General features: G+C 31.1%; 1 protein-coding gene across 3 annotated transcripts in view; it reads right to left on the bottom strand.

Annotated features, from left to right (window-relative positions):
* Positions 1–17,631, bottom strand: part of l(2)gl (LLGL domain-containing protein l(2)gl) — a 137,684-nt gene that overhangs the window by 61,646 nt on the left and 58,407 nt on the right. For all 3 annotated transcript variants that reach the window (XM_075375368.1, XM_075375369.1, XM_075375370.1), the window contains exons 9-13: positions 12,247–12,416; positions 8,599–8,810; positions 6,289–6,516; positions 2,591–2,740; positions 895–1,165 (exon numbers count right to left, since the gene is read on the bottom strand). In XM_075375368.1, coding sequence (XP_075231483.1) covers positions 895–1,165; positions 2,591–2,740; positions 6,289–6,516; positions 8,599–8,810; positions 12,247–12,416 — 1,031 coding nt within the window. The remainder of the gene's footprint in view (positions 1–894; positions 1,166–2,590; positions 2,741–6,288; positions 6,517–8,598; positions 8,811–12,246; positions 12,417–17,631) is intronic.

Below are 17,631 nucleotides of genomic sequence, written 5' to 3'. Positions count from 1 at the left end.
TACAGAGAGGAAGAAAAGACAAAATAAAAAAACTACATAACTATGAAAGTATATCAAATTTAAAAATACTTCCTAAGTAAAAAGTAACTTCATGAAGGACATTTTTTTTTATGTAGCATCATCTCTATAAAACTATGAATTTCTGGTATTATTTACATATTTCAATGGAAAATAACAAAAAAAGGTATCTGAATAAAATGCACACATAACTTGTCAACAAGTATTTTCATAATTCTAAACAAACATTTTGTTCATACCACCCAAAAATATACAATTATACTGGATTCAACAGAGTACATTTCTATGTAAAAAAACTACCACAGAATTAAAAATATGTTGCTATATCAAATGTAGAAGAAATATTTATGGTGAAAAATAATCACAATTCAAATACATAAGTACAATTAAGTTTATCACAATTTATAATGGTTATTCATATAAATGAGCAAAGCAATAAGTAAATTTTAAGTTCACACTATTCCTGTGCAAATTTATTTTAAATCAGCATTCAATAATCCTACAAAAACTGGGTCAAATGTATAGTTAATTTTAATCATTCTAGTATATAAATGTAAACACCCGTGTGTCCAGATTGTCAGGATTCAATTAACTGTATCACCTTGGTAGAAGAAGGTCTGGTCTGGACCACAGGAGTTCAAATAATAATAGGTTTACAGCTAGCTAGTTGTCGGATAGTATATTAAGAATAATAATCTAAATTATGTTATAACCAAATAAAAATATTTTCATTGATTTTATTATTATTTTGAATATTCACAATTCATATTACAGTTAAGAAATAATACATTGAATCACACCTTACATTAAGGTATGCTCAAATTTATATTAATAAAGTAATAAATATACAGACTATTACAGCCCACATATACTTACCATTAGGATTAAGAGTGCATTTTGTGATGACAGGTGCTTGGCGAAGATAATCATAAACAACCAAACCATGAGCAGTACCGCCTGCAACCAGTGACCACTGTGAATGTATCGCCAGTGCCGTAATTGCTGCTGGTGGATGCACCTGTAGCAAAGATATCGGTTGAAAACCAGCCGATACTTGCAAAGGTTCACCGCCCCCCCGCAGAGATAACCTTTCGTGACCTTTCCATACAAATGCATCCCTATCTCCGACAATATTCATCGTAACAACCTAAAAAATAAAATATTAAATACTAAAGAGACATTCATACCGCTCAATTACATGTAACAAATCTCATTAGTAGAACAGCAATTTAATAAGAGCCACGTAACTGTAAACAAATGAATTTTTATAAAATAATTCAGCAACAGTATGTACTGTAGGTGAATCGGATTGCAAAGTAAAATAAAACTATACTTTAAAAAAAGAATTATTCAATAAGTTCAAGTTCCTTTTATAATCGACTGTAAAATGTTATATACAAAATCAGATATTAACTAAAACGTTTAAATGTTAACGCCATAAAGTGAATTTAAACTTCCATCAAAAATAATTATTAACGAAAGATATAATATGAAATTATTTGGACAAAAAAATTTAATTTATACATTTCAAGATCTGTTGATAAAAATGCCACATCTAAAACATTCTGAATAAATGCACATCATCAAATCAGTCATGAAACAGAAGGTAATCTATACAGTACGGTTTATCATCAAAATCGGGTTATTTTATAAAATTAATGATCAATTACCCATAATTTTATTAAACAAGATGTTGTCAAAAAATTCTGAAATTAATCCCATAAAAAAGTATACAAACAGTGAACAGTCATCTACATATCAGTAACTGTGTTTTATGTATTTCTATGACCACATTCATAGGTATATCTACAATTTCATTAAGGGTACCAAATTCTGTGTCATGAAATCCATGGAGACGTTTTAAATGATGAGGAGGCCTACAACGACAAAGTGACGAGCCAGAAAAGGTATTTTAAGTTACAAGATTACTGCGCTTCCAGACGATAAGAATATTATTCCAGAACAAAGAGATATTCAGTTAATCCTCTATAGTACAACTTGGCAAAATGTGAACAGACTAGACAATTTATGTGTGTGAAGATCACTGGAACACTATAAAGGAAATTTTTGTCTCTATGTCAGTAATTTAAAAGTTCATTGTCAAAACATGACAATGAACGCCAGGTGGCTTACAAAATATATGATTTTTTTTCAGCTGAAACATGACCATCCCTGCATATTTGTCTCGCTATAAAGCGTAATATTTTTTCTAACAATTATGTAGAAAGATAATCATGAAAGACTAACAAGGATGAAAGTAATCTTTTTTTTAAATATATTTAGTATCATTTTTAAAGAAAATTTAAAAAGAAAGTCGAAAGCAATGCCACTAGTAGCAAGAAAACATAAGAGATTTAGAAAGAAAAAATAAAGCAGGACTATGGAGGAAGTCCACATTATTTTACATTTAATATTCAGCAAATAAATACTGAAATCATTTGTTACATTAACAGGCATACTTTATTTATAGTTTTTAGTGTCACAATACAGTTGAAGTAGTAATCAGTGAAATAAACATTACCAATAATAATCTATTAGAATACCAATAATTAATTATAAATGAATTTCATACCTTAACTTCCTTTGAACATTCTTCAAGAGAAAGTTTTGCAATGATGATGTGTCCAGCGGTACCAGCAACAGCTAAAACACCAGATGGACACAATGACACTTTCTTCACAGCTAGTCTTGGATCATCTGAGTAAGGATCAAATGTGCCAACCTAAATTACACAACAGAATAATAAACGAAAATAGAACAGAATTTCCAACAAAATCCTTTCTTAGTGCATGCCTATTTAAACATACGAATATATATATATATATATATATGTATATATAAGATAAAAGAGAATGTCCTGATTGATTCACTGACTCATAATCAATGTACAACCAAAACTATTATAGATAGAAACTTGAAACTTTCAGGGTACCTTCGTATGTTTAAATAGGCATGCACTAAGAAAGGATTTTGCAAAATTTTGATTTTAAGGGGTTCAAACTGTTAAAAAACTAAATTTTGTGTTAACAGCGCTACCTTTTGGACGTAAAAGCAACATATACTATACTAAATACTTTATGATCCCATTGCAATGTTTCTGATATGTGTGTCCGCTATAGACTAAAAAACTACTGGACCGATTTATACGCGAGGAAGAAGGGAGAAAGGGAAAAATTGGAAAAGGTAAAAGGGAAGAGAGTAAAAATGGAAGAAGGGGAAAATGGAAAAAAGAAAAAAGGGGAAAAGGAAAACAGGAAATGGAAAAGAGAAAAAATAAAAGAGGAAGAAACAGGAGAAAAAGGGAAGGGAGAGCAAAGCAAGTCATGACCCCATGACCCTCTGATCATGACAGGAAGCGCAAGTTACCATAGAGCACGAGCAAAGCCGTGATGAGGATACTAGATTTGGGATTGTAATAAATTTTTTGTTTATCTTTATTGGACTTTTATATTGAACTATTTTAATTCATTCATAAAATGGATTGGTCTAACAAATATTGTTCAGTTTTCTTATCTTCCTTTTTTTGTTTTCAGCAACAATTCATTGTTTATCATATACTCCTTCAGTACTTTTCATAAAAATGTTTATTTACCGTTTTATCAGGACTTAATGAAAATTTAAATATAATATTGTTGATTAAATATTTTTTTATTAAAAAGCATTGCAAGTGAAGCTACATCATTGTGGGTGAAGTCACGACGGGGCCATTCCCATTCGAATGATCTTTTTTGTGAATAGAATTGTAAATCAGTAACAGAAAGAAAGAACTAAAATAGGGAGAAACTAAATTACAAAGTTTGGTCCGGAAGCAAACCAAGTAATTTGTTCTTGAGAGTAATTTTGTTTCTTGAGAAAAATGGTTCCAGTGAAGAAAAACAAAAATGTTTTCTTGAAAATTTGAAATGGATAGATTGAAGAGGGGTAACAATTAAAAGAATGTGACAATTCTTTACTAAGTTTTAAATCAGGATAAAGGATTTAAAGGGGTAGGAAAAAAACACATTTAATAGACTGATACTCATAAATTGCCAAAGTTAAAATGCATTGCATGCAGTGTCATTACATGTTGTTGACATTATTTTTGGCTACAGCAGTCAATGCCACTTAAGTATAATAAACAAAGTAAAATGTTCCTTGACATATGGCGTGTTTATTGTGGATTTACTCAATCTCATTAAAACAAATTCGATAAAAAAATACATGAAAAACAGAAAATAACAACAAACCAGTTTTCAAGAAGTTAAGGAAGATAGGAAAGAGAAAAATATCAAATTAGCGATTATAGAGATAAGATAAAAAGAATAAAAGATCCTAAGGTTGAAGCGAAAACATTAAATCAAAAGTTAAAATTAAGCGAAGAAAGAAAGAAATACACATACCTTAAAGTGAGAAATATTGGAAAGAAAGGAAGAAAAAGAAACAATGTCAAAAGAAGAAATCCTAATCGCAAGCTTATGCTCGGATCCTACAAGACTAGAAAGAATTAAAAATTAACAGATGTATGTAAGATACTTAACATAAAAACGATGACCAATCTCAAGAACCCACATACAAAAAAATTTTGTCACTTTTCTCATTCTCTCATCCATGTAAATAATAATAACTTAATTTACTCACTTACTGAGTAAATTATAAGATTTTTATTTTATTTTATTTATTATATACATTTTACAACTTGCAATAAGCAAACATCTATAGTTTGTTTTATCTATGTACAAAGGTACAATACAAGAATGTTGGTTTTGGAATAACTGATCATAGTTGAAGATATTCAAAGAAGTATTTCCTGGGTAGTAGTATATATCTTCTGGTGGTAGTGTTACAGTTCCTTTAGTACAAAACTCCCCAAAGAAATTGTTTCAAAAAACAAACTAGTTCTTCGAAACAGTTATAAATACAACCGACATGAACAGTACATAATATAGAATCTTACAGCACAGCATTGCAGTTATAAATGAAATGTTCTTTAGAAAAAATGTTATAGAAATATTTTTAGTTTAATTCAAGTTAATTGCTTTTACTACTGACAAAACAACTTTCAGTTTGGTTTATCTGTAAATTTTGGCCACTTTATATAGTTTTGTTGAATGTTTAATACATATTCATGATTACCATGCTTGCAAATTTTTACTTGCAGGAAGTTACCTTTGTAACCAATAAATGTAAGCAAAATTATTCAAAAATAGAATGAATTAATGATTTATCAGATAAAGTACAGTTTTACAATCTCAATATAGCTGCTATGAAGTGACTTATAGCAACATACAGCTGTGCACTGTGCTATCTCTACAGAAAAATTATTTTTACATACAGTCGATATAATTAATATCAGATACATAAAAAATGATAATTTTTTTAAAAATTTAACGGCACCAGGCATAACAATATTATAAGACAAAAGGCAGTGAAAGAGTTATATCACATGAGATAAGGAATTTTCTATACAGCATAGATAAATAAAGTACAAAATTATGTACTCATTTCTGCTGAGGTTATAAAAGTAGGATACAATAATTAAGCATAAAAATGTTAGACAGCTACCATGGGTTCATAAAATAACGGAACATTCAAACAGTCACAGTTTTGGAACAAAATATGACAGAGATATCAAGTATATATCAAATAAAGAAAAACTGCCCTAGTTTTCAATACATAAGTTCTAGTAGTACCAGCATATGCGTGCTGCATTATACAGTCAGTAACTGCATAAAGCTGATTAATGTCCATGATTACTGAGCAGAGGAAGGTTCAATGTGTTTTGTAACACACTAAGTTTCAATCAGTTAACTTGTTAGGCATGAATACAGTACTGTATTCAATGAAGAACTACCACAAGTGAATAGCATTCAGCGATGGGTCAACCAGCCAAGAGAAATGGACAGCACACTGAAGCATTCAAGTCCAGGAAAACCATAGACAGTTAAAATTATTCCTCCATATAACGAGACTGTTTGTGTATCCCAAAAAGATTATGCGAACGAGTTCTGTACAAGTAGGCATCCAAAAAAATAACAGTTTCCAAAATTTAAAAAACAACCACACTACCTAGTTATAAAATTCAGATGTTCACCAGAACTTAACCAGAGACAAAATTTAATAATTTAAATCTGATACGCACATCCTGAATAGGTTAAAATCATAATAGGAAGTTCTTAAAGTGATTATTTTCAGAAATGAAGTAACATTTCATGTTTATTGTTAGAACAAACCACTACTAAAAATATTTTATGGACACCGTAATACACAGTATATTATAACAGAGTATTATACCTTTCGGAATGGAGGCCAATCATCTTCTTCTTCAGCAGCAGCAACAGAACCATCACCGCTATCATCTTCACCCTGTAATGTTTGCGATGACGAAAACTTATATAAAGGAGTTAATGAAACGCCACCAGCATCCCAAAATCTAACAGAGCCATCTTCATGACCAGTTAAAAGTAAATCTCTATGAACTTTTACAATTTCTTGACATGAGCCCCCATTAATTGGCCACTCCTGAAAAAAAAATTTAATTGTTTAAATATTTTTAGGTATTATTATTCAAACAGTCATACTTATTTTTAAATCAAATACCCTTAAATTCTACTTAAATATAAATTAAATAACTGTAAGGCTGATTAGGATTTGGTCTTACGCCAACCAATATTGGAGAGCAACAACAAATGCGCTCAGTGGCCAACAAGTGACTCAAAACCAGTAACACGAGTATTTGGTTAAAATTACTCACTGGATCTGAACCTAGATTCAGCAGTATTATACAACAGCATGATCGGCAAGGATACCGATGTAAAATTATACTATTTGAATAAAAATCCACCATCTAACAACAAACAATATATTTCTCACGATCTAAATACAATTCCAACTGTTTGTAGAAATAGTATTATCTATCTGCTTGTACTCCACCTAAATTCAAAGACATCTGAACTAATTTTTAAAAAAATTTCTTTTTAATTTCTATCATCTTGAAATATTTTTGAAATTCTGTACAGCCCACCCATTAACATCTCTTGGTTTAAAATGGTATAATTTTATATTTTCTCTCAACTTTAAGTATAATGTTACAAACAAAAACAAATTGCCAAAATGTTTTTATTAGCTTCTTAGTTTTCTGGCTGGTACAAACACATTTACCAATAACAAAAATTAACAATTTACTGTTAGAGGGTGTGAATTTTACACTGATATACAAATTCCTGGACAATACAATAATTTTTACAAAAAATAAAAATAAAAAAATACCAACCTCTCATCTTTTGGGCACACCTTAAAAGAAATACTGAACAAAATATGTGAATATTCTGAAGCTAAAAAAACAGATAAAAGGATTAACAGTAGGTTTTAAAAACATAGTTTATCATTGTAATAAAACTTCTGCCTTTTGGGTGTGTGATATAAAATATTTGTGATCAATAGAGCTTAACTAAAGATGTTAGTTCTGAAACATTTCTAGATTTTATGATCAACTTCTTCCTGATAATCAGTAGGTAAATCACTACTACACAAATCAAAGTATTTTCCTGTGAAAATACTAAAACTGATTAGAGGCAAAAAATATTAATAATCACTATTAATTTAATAAATTTCAAAATCAAATTTAGCCATTCAGTTGCATTTAACCCTTAGTGATTCCATATGGGTTGATTGGTTTGCCACTGGAATTTTCCTGGCAGGTTTTACAGGTGGTTTGCCATTGCCTTCCATTGCCATTCCCAATGTGGTTAATTGAAACCCGACCACCAAAGAATACTGGTATCCAAAATTTAGTATTCAAATCCATATAAAAGCAATTGTCTTTACAAAGACTAGAACCTTAGAACTTTTGACTTCAAAAATGAGCTGATTTTGCGATGATGAGTTCAACCAATTGATTAACCCACCCAGTTAATAAATTTACACTACACTAATTTAATAAATTTATTAAGCAAATAAAGTAAAATATATGCATAAATCCCAACTACATAAACGTGGTATTAAAAGAAAGAAATATGAGGGTTGGGTTTGACAAGTATGGTCCAATAAATCAAGTAAATTGTGGCAATTCTTAGTTTCTCACAACATACAGAATTTCAGTCGGATACAATCATAATTCTGTTGTTAGCAGTTGTTTGAGTCTATCAAATACTGTGATTTGTGGAAAAATGGACGAAAAAAAATTTTGTGTGGTAATAAAACATTACTTTTTGAAAGTGATATTATGTGAAAACAATCAAAAAGCTCAGAAATTATTTTAAATTCCATTAGTGGATCAAACAAGGTTTATTTTTTTGATCTCTATGTATGAAATACAAAAACAGAATTATTTATGAAAATTGTAGGTCATACTGATGACAAATTTGTTGTTTTTACATAAGTTGAATAAATATCGTAAAAATATTTTACATATTTATACAATAATTAAATGTATAAAATAACACAAAAAATACTAATAATAAAATAAAATATTATTCTCAAAACCTACATAACAAACTTATCAGAATCACTGGCACTGTTCTATACCTCATGAACAAAAATTAACAAAAATAAACAACTGTTCAGGTGTAATATTAGCAATAAAAAAATTTTAACATATCTTACAGAATCAGAATATAATCCTTTCGATTGATTTTTTCCAACTGCAATAATATTATTCCATAATGCTTCAGGTACATCAGATATATAAGTCGAACATGTCACAGCACTAGCGTGTAAAGATACTAAATACGGCAACCCAAGCATTTTCCAGTCTTCAGATACCAAATCTATAGCTACCAATTCTTCTTCAGCGAGGACTACCAATGCTATAACTCCTAAAATAAACAAAACCAATACAACCAACATAAAAAAAATTATTTAAAAATGCTTATTCAAACTATAAATCATAATACAGAGTGTCTATAAAGTCTTTCCATGATTACAAGAATTTATTAAAAAAAAAAACTATTACAGTTACAGATGCGTGATTTGTGGTAAAATAAAGAAAAAATTATCACGTTTTTTTACATTTATTTGTTGCAGGTAGAGGCAGAGTAGAAGGCACTGTGATCAATTTTTTATACAATCCAGGAGTAAGCATAATGTATGTTGTGATATCATGAGTCGAAATCACAGATTACTGTGCAGCAAAATTTTAGAAGGTAATACACAGACAACCAGCACTTGATAGCAAGAGTATTGCTGCACGGTATGCAAAGTTTAAGGGGAAAGGAAGTGTAGTTGACCTTCCAAGAACAGGGTAGCCATCTGTTAGTGAAGAGAAGGTTGAAATTGCGCAGCAAGCATTTCTACATAGCACTTCCAAATCTACCCATCATGCATCTCGTGAACTAAGGATTCCCCAGCAGTGCACAAAGTTTTACACAAGACACTAAGGTTGCACACATATAAAGTACAGATATTGCAACATCTACAGCCAGATGACTGCTCTGTTCATGCTGTCTTTGTGACCAAGATTTTACAACGGATTGATGAGTAACTGCAGCATGTTTTTCTCAGGAAAAGTAAACAGGCATAATGTGAGAATATGCGGCTCAAAAAATCCGTACTTTACCAGGAAAAAGTTAGAGATTTTCCTAAAGTGAATGTGTGGTGCGGTTTGATGTGCAACAGAATCATTGATCCCTTCTTTTTCATTGAGCAATCAATAGCAGCTAACATTTCCCTGGATATGTTGCAACACATTGCTATACCTCTACTAAATGACTTGCAACCTAGGATGATTTTCCAGCAGGAAGGTGCATCACCGCATTAGAGATTACTAGTTCTTAGATTTTCGGAACGAATCATTTCATGGCAGATGGATTGGGCGCGACTGTCCCGCTTCCTGGCCACCACGATCACCAGACATAATTCCCTTAGACTTTTTCCTCTAGGGTTATGTTAAGGAAAAAGTCTATGCAACATCCATACCTGAACTGGACATACTGAGATGGAGAATAACTGAAACTGTTGCTAGTGTTACCGAAGAAATGTTGACCAACACATGGTGTGAAATTGATTATCAGATGGACATTCTACAAGCAACAAAAGGCGTACATGTTGAAGTTTATTGATACGGTAAAAAAAACCTGATAATTTTTTTTTTCTTTTGCCATAAACCACACAGCTGTAACTGCAATAATAGTTTTTTTTTGTAATCATGGAAAGACTTTATGGGGCACCCTGAACTACAGGTCCATTAATTTATAAATATTTTTTCTATCTTCTTAAGTACTTATACTATGTTTTTCTAACCAATGAATACTCACCGATACCAGAAAGCGAAGAATAGCAAGAGTAGCACAACAAAGAATCATAGTGAACAACTAACGAAAGGTACATTACGAAAAAATTGACACAAAATGGTTATAAAAATATTGAATTCAAGAATTAACTTTTGCACAGAAATTTATTCTACGTTTAGCAAAAAAAAAGAAGAGAAGTGTATGCATTACTCCAAACTACGCAAGCCTGACATTAGAAGAAATGCAATATAAGGATTGTTTGACAAGTCCAGTTCAATGTCAAGAGACGGTGCTAATAGCAAATTGAGGCGATTCTTAGTTTCGTACATCATACTAACTTTCAGTCAAATACATTCATAATTCTGTTGTCGGCAGTCATTTAGGTCTATCAAATACTGTGATTTGTAGAAAAACTAATTTTGTGTGAAAATTAAACACTACCTTTTGGAAGGGAAAATTGCAGAGGAATCTAAGCTAAGCAATATTATGGCGAGTCAGTTACATCAACTAGATTAGTTTACTAGGGTTATTATTTTTGGAATCTCATATGAGCAAAAATGATAGTGAACATTCCAGATGGTCTGTTGAGGCAGTGAGGTTACAACTAAAGAGATTAATGGTGGGGGGGGGGGATATATGGTAATAGAAGACTGAAAGTACATGAGACTGCTAAAATAATAAGCACCATATGAATAGGTGTACTATATTTTACATGAATATCATCTACATATGCAAGAAATGTCTACAAGATGAGTGTTGCATTTGATAATAACTGATCAAAAGTGTAAAGGAATAAACATTTTAAAGTTATTACCAAAACATCTGCCTATTTTGCAGGCTTGGATAGAATCAAAAAACTTGAGCATCATGTTAATAAAACTTGCCTTAAAGTTTGATATAAATTGACTATGAATTATGAACTGAAAAAAGACTTGCGCTTATCAGACTTATCAAACTCTAAAAACACACAGTTTTTGGTCCACACCAATAACAAATTATTTTATTTATGTAAAATTATCAGAATTTTTTTATTTATATAATACAACATATTATTAACCAAAGAAATTTTAAAGTCTATCAAACTGTTTCCAAGACATTGAAATGCAAATCCATTAACAACTTTTATTTATTAATCATAAGACTGTGCAAAGTTTTGATGACATTAATGTGAGATCAAAACAAAAAGGACTATTCTCCACCAAAAATTTATGCACTAGGTAATCAAGGAGTATGCTTGAAATCCAAAGAGAGAAAGATACCTAAATGTACATCTAGTAATCCCAAAAAAAAAATATATTTTTTATCAACTTTACTTATTTCTATCTGTGAAACCAAACATTATTAACAAAGAATAAATAAAAGGATGAAGGTAAAAGGAGAAAGTAAACGACCTACAGAAAAGACTGCCAGCCCGATAGATCTACTAATTTATCATCTTACCCGATTCAGAGGACTAAACAGACACCAAATTTTAATTATCAGTGGAATCACATTTAATAAATTAAGATTTTTTAATTCTACCTTACAAAATTGTTTTATTTTTGTATACACAACTAGACAAAAAAGTTTCAGAGTAATAAAATAATTTTCAGGTCATAGGAATGAACAGTTCACCACCATCTTTTCCAGGACATCAGTTTTAAAATAAACAAAAATATAACTTTTCTTTAATACAATAAGAAATATCAGAATAAAGTTGAAAATGCTACAATATCATAAAGCAATAGAAAAATTTTGTGACAAACAAAAGCAGACGAGATAGGAAAAAACTGCAACCTTTATCCTAAATGCTAAGACCTCAATCTTTTATCCATAAGGTCTGAGTTGTGATCAGGCTTAGTTACTTTTTTATTCACTACAAAATTTCCATACTTTATTAATCCCATGAACAACCTTCAAACTTATGGAGTGAGGTAAGGAAAAAAAATAGTGTTTTATATTACACACAATAATATGCAATCTTTCTTTAATTTCAATACCATCTTAAACAATAATATTTGGATTAACTGCTAAATAGAAATACCTTTTTCATCATCTGAAGCATTGATTGTAAAGAAATCTATAACCTTTGAAGTGAAATCAAATACCACATGCTTCCCTTCAGAAACATGTTTAGCTCTTAAAGCAGTTATGGTATGGCGATCACTGCAACTTGCCCTGGCCATTCCACCAGAAAAAAGTAAAAGATCTTCACTGCAGTAAAAAAAAAGAAAGGAAATCATTCTCACAGCTCTTCATACATACATAATTTGAAAATTCCAATAATTTACATTTAAATGATTAAAATAATGTTACTCACTATATCACGATCACTGAAATTACCACATTCTTAAATGTAATATGATTTATTTATTCCTAAATAAATATAATAATAATAATAATAATAATAATAATAATAAATAATGTATAATAATGTGAAAGTAAACTACACTTACAAAACTTTCAAGGACCTGGTTTTGGCCACTTAACAAATGGCACATACGGTTACGAAAATTTGCAGCCACAAGAATTGTAACTACCGTAAATAAGAGAGTATCAATTCTGTTCCAGTAAATTAGATTTACTTTATCCTTTTAATTTATTTATCAATAAATTTACAACCTAACAAGTATTACTATTCACAAGAAAGAACTTTAACTGTGAAATATACAATTTATCTTTTTTATCTATTTGTTTTTTTTCTTTTGTATAAAAACAATATGAAATCCTATTTAAGATTACCTAAACCATAAATGAAGTTTTTGGTTTCTGAATAACTGATAGTAATATCAGAAGCAGTCTTTCTCTCATGTTCACACACTGTCGAAATAAACCATGCATTCTTTTTTTTTAACATTCTGGATAGCCGTTTGAGGCTATCAAATTGTCAAAACTGAGCAATAATTTGTAACAGATTTCTTTAACTGTTCACTTTCAGGATTCCATACCCTAACTCACTTGAATTGATCAATATGTTTTCGTTTGTGTAACATGTTTATATAGAATTTATTTGGTGCTTATTACACAACTCAAAATTTACTCTTTCTTATTCAAATTTTTGTAAACTAAAACAAGAATATTCTTTTATTTACAGACATTATTTACAGACCTTTCTCATAAATAACAAAGAAACAATTTCATAGACCTCAAAAGGAAATGCAAAAAGATACAAACGAATATCATATGTTATCATTTCTCATACAACGTGATATTTTTTTTTAAAATAAATGTTGAAGGGAAGAGTTATAGTGGATACAACTGCAAGAAAGAAGTTCCCTCTTACAATCAATAACAAAGAATAATTTTGCAGGACAGTTTCAGTGCCCAAAAACTGTACTTTAAATGCTTACAAAAGTACTATAAACCAATATCATAAACAAATGGTTTTAGTGTAATAAGCAAAATCTAAAACATCAATAAAAATATGTACAATTCAGTTTTGAACTGTAAACCTGAACTGTTTTTGAAATGTTATATGGTACTCTACAGTTATTTAATAGTGTAGTTCTGAAATTGGAAGCTAATTCTATCACAGCTACAGAAGCATTTCAGACGTACTCTAAATTAATTTATCAACTTCACGAAAGAAAAATCCATAAATTTATACCATCTTCTCCAAAGAATTGCTATGCACTATAAGGAAAATAATAATGTTCAGTAACAAAACTTCTTCTCAAGTGTAGACAATTTTTATAATTCTAGAATCCAATACTTAAAAAGTTATGGAAAACCAGTTTTGATAAAGTTAGTAAGTTTCAGTGGATAAATTTATGAACTGAAATTGCCTGGTCTGATTTAAAATAGAGTACACAAGTTGTTAATGAAATTATAAAAGATTCCATAAATACTGATCTATTTGATGAACAAACATGGCTGAATCAGATAATTCAAAACCAAACGGTGGGTTGTGGTTTAAGGTCTGAAAAAGTACGACACACTATTGAAAAGAAGTGGAAGCAATTTTTAAGGTGTTTCAAAAGACTGATATTTCATGTTGCAATATTTCTAAAATGGTTGAGAGTTTGCGATGTCTTTGCCTAAGAGCATTTCGTCTACAGAAAGGGGTAGACTTTCAGTATCTACTGTTAAACATCTGCTAAATGTTAAAATTAATTCATAACTTTCTTGTTGTGAATTTTATAACGTAATTAAAACAAACCATTTCTGACAAAAGTCATGTCCAGTGAAATATACAACTGAATAAATAAAGTTTAATGTTTCAGTATACTGTTAAGACTTTTAAGTAATTTCAAAAATATGTCCTGGGTTGGACCCAAAAAAATATGGTAAGCCTGCTACATCACACTATGATTCAGACCCTAGTTTGAACTACTACAATATTTAGCAAGGTTTTATTATGCTTGTTAACTATAATGATTTGCTTTTAGAACAAGCAAATAAAATCTTCCAAGGATAGTTTTAATACTAAATATTATCCAAAAGCGTAAAACTATTAAGTGAGGCAGTCCCTAATAATAATGTTATATAAATGGGTGTTTTATATATATATATATATATATATATATAAAACAGTATTCAACTCTTAGGAGAATCAGTCTGAACATAGATATAATCTGTTTGACTGGATATCTATCAAATTCGATAACTGTTATAACTCACTGTTGTTTTTAAATACAATTGCAATAGTGCCATTTCTCACAACATTAACATTATTATCATAAATACTAAATAACTATAGTTTGATCTCAAAAGTGGCTGATACCTTCTGTTTAAAATCTAAGCATGTTTAAGCATCTCACTGCAAGTAAAAGTAAAATAATAATTATAGGTTCATGTTTCATTAACCACTTTTTTATCAATACTGATTAGAAATTATGGCCAATGGGTCTGAAATGAGATTATATTTTATTATTAATGGCTACTGCATACGTTCTGTACTGCCTTGGCAACCGGTTCATTTAAAAGTCAATCAGAAATCAATTCTGGCATAGCCTTCATTATATTTAAGCCACTCAATATAAAACTGATTCTGCTCTATCCTGAGAGAAAATGTCCTGATCTACCAAACGGCTGTAGGCAGTATGAACAGCTAAAGCTAGTGGAAACCATGAATCTAGTCTCTCAATTAAATTTTTTTGTATCCTGATATGGTTCTTTCATGAGAAATAGTTGTAGCTTACAGAGGTTGGTGAACCTCTTTTACTAATCTTTTACTTCATCTTTCCCATTCTAGATTCTGTGGGTGTAGGTCAAACCATTCTAGGTCCACGTTGAACACACTACAACTGTAAAGCCCATCCTTTGTACAATTGAATGAGTGATTATAGCTCCCATTAGACCCATCTAGTACTCTAGTATCCATTCTGATAGCTGTATAATTAAAAAAATGACTAAAGTACCCATAAGCTAAAAATGGGTCCTCTTTAATACCTTGTAAAATGTAAATACAAATAAATTTAAAATCAAAATTGATTATTAAATAGTCGCATAACAATTTGATCTACCAATTAATCATTAACAGTCGTTAAATGTTAAATGCATCTGTAATACAGGCACTTGGAAATCGCATATAAAACAAAAATACTTTTCAAGTATTAAAATATTTCTAACTCTTTTAAATGTAACTAATTAAAGTGAATCAGTGGTGTTTATTATAGATAATAATAAAAATAGTAATAACTGTTATTATTAATTTACAGCTCTGGGTATGATCCCACTTCCGGATCATACCACCTACATTCCACATCCAGGGCAGCAACAGCTGTACAAAAGGACATTACATGTAGCTGCCTAATGGGTCCGAGTTTCTTCCTCAGAAATGTGAACTTTCTTTTGACCTGATTTCCATCTAAAGATCTAAATAAATACTGTACTTTTCGGCTGCCTGTAGATCATCCACAATTCAAAATTATTTTGGAAATGGACTTATACAACCTTTAGAGCTAGTGATATGACGGCCAGGGTCAATGTAATAGTAGGTATAAGAGAGACCCTTCCATTGGCCAAATGCCCCCCACAATTTGCATGCAGTAAGGTGCCCATATATGTCAGTGTCAGGGAGAGCCTGAAAGCTTTGATGAGTAGAGGCCTGGAGTCAGTGGACATTACACATCCACTCTCTGCCAGGACGTATGCCGGTTCCACAGGAATACCAAACTGATCTCCAGGGTTGATAGCTCTGGAGTGGGGGTGTAACCCAGAGGCTAGTCTTGCTACAGAAGGAATTAACTCATCTTGCAAGTTGAACAATCTACTATGGCAGAGGGTACACCTAAATACCCTTGTTTAAAACCAGTCGTTTTGTCAGAAGCAAAATGAAAGAATGCTGAATCAGGAAGAATTCAACATGAAGTGGAGAGTCTGAACAGATGCAATGCTTCAGGTGTCACCATTTTGGCCACTACGGTTTGATATGAGAGACTGCAAATTTACATGTGTCATGAAAAACTCATGAAGGAGAGCAATGCAAGGATCCTCCTGTCCACATTAACTGCTAAGGACACCAATCATGTCAATCAAGAAACTGCCATGCTTACAAAGATGAAGTAGCTGTTCAGGAAATTAAAACCTTATAGGAAGTCAGCTACTTTAAGGCTAAAAAAAGGTTAACAACCATTAAACTAGGGCAATAACAATATATTTACGGCAGCAACTACAGTTTCTACCACAAGTGTCAATGCAGATCAGATCCTCAGTAATGTCATTCCAATGCTGGCTACAATGATGAAGAGAATAATCAACAATAAAATGAAATCTCTCTTTCAAGCTGAGAATAAGTTACAGCCACAAGTAATGCTCGAGTAAAAATAAAAGTGTATCAGAAAAGAACTTGAAGATAAGGTTTAGCTGCACAGTCTGACAGATGAATTTGTTATGAAGGCTTTACAGCTCCTAAATAGGCTTTGAAGCTATGTTCTTCTGAGACTGCGGCCAACGCAACCCCTGTTATGAATGTCATACCTGTTTCCATCTAAACCAAGCACAAAGCCATGCTCATCCTCATCTGCCACTTCCATGGTCTTCGACTCTAAGGCTGGGAGTTACTCAGGGGTGATGACACACTTCTAGAACATGAAACAGTTCGAAGGACAGAAAATAAGAAGAAAAAAAGGGTTGACCAAAGGACAAACTCTGAAATTAACTGCCGAATATAAACGAGTTGATTCTTAATAGAACATCAATGGATGTTTGTCAAACATCCTTGAGCTCCAACGCTTCGTACATGACGTGGACCCTATTTGCATATGTCTGCAAGAAACACATTACTGCCGAGATGAAAATTTCAACTTATGAAGATATAAGAGTTAGAAGTGGAATAGCCATATTAACATAGACTAAAGCTAAATAAATGGTAAAGCTCATTCATAGAAACTGCCAGATACGACCAGTGTTTACATGGCAGAGATCATTGCTGTACAGCAAGCTCTTGTTACACATAACATTTCTGCAATGAAAGAGTGCTTATTTT

Source organism: Lycorma delicatula, chromosome 9 (assembly GCF_047948215.1).
Source record: "Lycorma delicatula isolate Av1 chromosome 9, ASM4794821v1, whole genome shotgun sequence".
Lineage (NCBI taxonomy): Eukaryota > Metazoa > Arthropoda > Insecta > Hemiptera > Fulgoridae > Lycorma > Lycorma delicatula.
The sequence above is the reverse complement of the archived record's forward strand: the minus strand, read 5'-3'. Positions and strand labels throughout refer to the sequence as shown.